The 2500-nt window shown below is 43.2% G+C and overlaps 1 protein-coding gene and 1 long non-coding RNA gene across 8 annotated transcripts in view; both read right to left on the bottom strand.

The window, feature by feature from the left end:
* The window catches only part of LOC309478768, a 1103-nt gene extending 616 nt beyond the window's left edge, over positions 1-487 (bottom strand). The window contains exon 1 of the long non-coding RNA XR_014199097.1: positions 48-487. This is a non-coding gene — a long non-coding RNA (uncharacterized lncRNA). The remainder of the gene's footprint in view (positions 1-47) is intronic.
* The window catches only part of fsip1 (fibrous sheath interacting protein 1), a 27994-nt gene that overhangs the window by 16194 nt on the left and 9300 nt on the right, over positions 1-2500 (bottom strand). For all 7 annotated transcript variants that reach the window (XR_014199086.1, XM_082142448.1, XM_082142449.1 and 4 more), the window contains exon 9: positions 525-631. Coding sequence is in view for 6 of the 7 variants with exons in the window: in XM_082142448.1 (XP_081998574.1) it covers positions 525-631 (107 nt within the window). In the remaining variant the exon portion in view is untranslated. The remainder of the gene's footprint in view (positions 1-524; positions 632-2500) is intronic.

Raw genomic sequence — 2500 nt, 5'->3', positions numbered from 1 at the left:
GTTCAGTGTGTGTGTGTGTGTGTGTGTGTGTGACTCCTCCTCTTGACTCTAGTTCATGACTGTGGAAGCTTGTTTCTGCCGCAGAATAAAAAATAAAAAAGATAATTGCGACTCTTTATCTCATAATTCTGACTTTATTTCCTAAGAATTGTGAGATATAAACTTGCAAGCACCTTTTATTCCAGAAACAAGCTTTCATACTGAGCTAATCTGTGCTGAAATATGAATAATAAGCCTTTAGCAGATCATATGCAGATTTCACAGTTTGTCTATGGTGGGAAAACAGACCAAAACTCTTGATGACATCATCATGCACTCTGTGCATTTCTGTCCAATCAAACGCTCTGCAGAAGGAGGAAGCCCCTCCCCCTGAGGCCACCTCTCAACATCACACTCACGGCTGTGACGTCAACTCGTTACTGAGTAATTATTTAATAACAAAGCCCTTTAGTATATCCCGTCCCTGTTCCCGTCAGTATATCCCGTACATTCCTCACACACACGCCTGACGGATCCACTCGTACCTCAATGTTCTTCCTGACGAAGTCTTGTCTGTTCTTGCTGTCCCGTCTGGAGTCTGCAGTCTGAGCATCCGTCACCCGCTGACCGACACACTCCACCTGTGTGCGTTCTGTTCACACACACACACACACACACACACACACACACACACACACACACGCACACACACGCACACACACACGCATGCACGCACACAATCACTCACACACACACACACACACACACACACACACACACACACACACACGCATGCACGCACGCACACAATCACTCACACACACAGACACACACACACGCACGCAATCACACACACACACACACACACACACACACACACACACACACACACACACACACACACACACACACACACACACACACACACAGACACACACACACAGACACACACACACAGACACACACACACACACGCACGCACACAATCACTCACACACACAGACACACACGCACGCAGACACACACAGACAGACAGACACACAGACAGACACACAGACACACACACACACACACACACACACACACACACACAGTCACACACACAGAGACACACAGAGACACACACACACACACACACACACACACACACAGACACACACACGCAGACACACACACAGACAGACACACACACGCAGACACACACGCAGACACACACACGCAGACACACACGCAGACACACACGCAGACACACACGCAGACACACACACAGACACACACACAGACACACACACAGACACACACACAGACACACACACAGACACACACACAGACAGACACACACAGACACACACACACACAAAAGAAAAAAACACACACAAGTTAGTGTGTAAAATATGAGCAAGCACACAGAAGTCACATGATCATTGATGACATCAGGACGCCCTCTAGTGTGAGACTCACAATAATACAGCCATGAACATGACAAAACAATAAGAGAAGGAACACATCAGATCATATTTCACCCCAAAAAACACAAGAAAAAAAAAAACTCTATCATGACATAAACTTACAATCATAATTCATAATTCAGATAATGCAGTTTGTCTTCAGAATGTGTTGTTAAATCTACTTGATTGTAATGAAACTAATGTCACAATGCGTGTATATTATAAAATATAATTTCTTTCCTTTGATTTATTTTGAAGATTTACTGCTTTGACGCAGTTGTTATGATCTAAAGCACTATATAAATGAAATGGACTTTATTTGCGTTGATTTAGGAGTGAAATAACATCTGTTCTCTGATGATGTGGGCGGGGCTATAACCTGTCACTCACAGGATATCAGCCAATAGCAAACCACAACCATCCAATCAATTCCACACAGACACAATCAAGCCCCGCCCACATCTGTTCTTGTTCCTGAAGCGTTTCTCTCGGATATACGACACAATAGAGGAGAAGAGAGCAGTGCTACTCCACTCTCATGAAGAAGTGTTTATGAAGAAGTGTTTATGAAGAAGTGTTCATGAAGAAGTGTTTATGAAGAAGTGTTCATGAAGTGTCCAAAACTCTGGAATAGTCTTCCTGATACTGTTCGTTGCTCAGACTCGCTCTCCCAGTTTAAAACTAGATTAAAGTCGCATCTCTTCAACCAGGCATTCATATAATCCCACAGTTCAAACTACAATCCGGCCTCTAGCTCATAAATGCCAGAGGAGAACTGGCCCCCGACTGAGCCTGGGTTCTCCCAAGGTTTTTTTTCTCCATTAGGTCACCTGATGGAGTTTTAGGACACCATTAGGTCACTTGATGAAGTTTTTCGGTTCCTTGCCACTGTTGCCTTTGGCTTGCTCAGTTGGGGATATTTTGGGGATATTTAATTTAATTTTATCAATCAATAAATTCCTCTTGAAACAAACTTTGTTGTATTATTTTAATTTAATACTGTGAAGCTGCTTTGATACAATCTGTATTGTGAAAAGCGCTATACAAATAAACTTGACTTGACTTGACTTCAT

Source organism: Leuciscus leuciscus, assembly GCF_965113295.1.
Source record: "Leuciscus leuciscus genome assembly, chromosome: 17".
NCBI classification, from domain to species: domain Eukaryota; kingdom Metazoa; phylum Chordata; class Actinopteri; order Cypriniformes; family Leuciscidae; genus Leuciscus; species Leuciscus leuciscus.
Note: the sequence above shows the minus strand (reverse complement) of the source record. Positions and strands in the feature narration are given on the sequence as shown.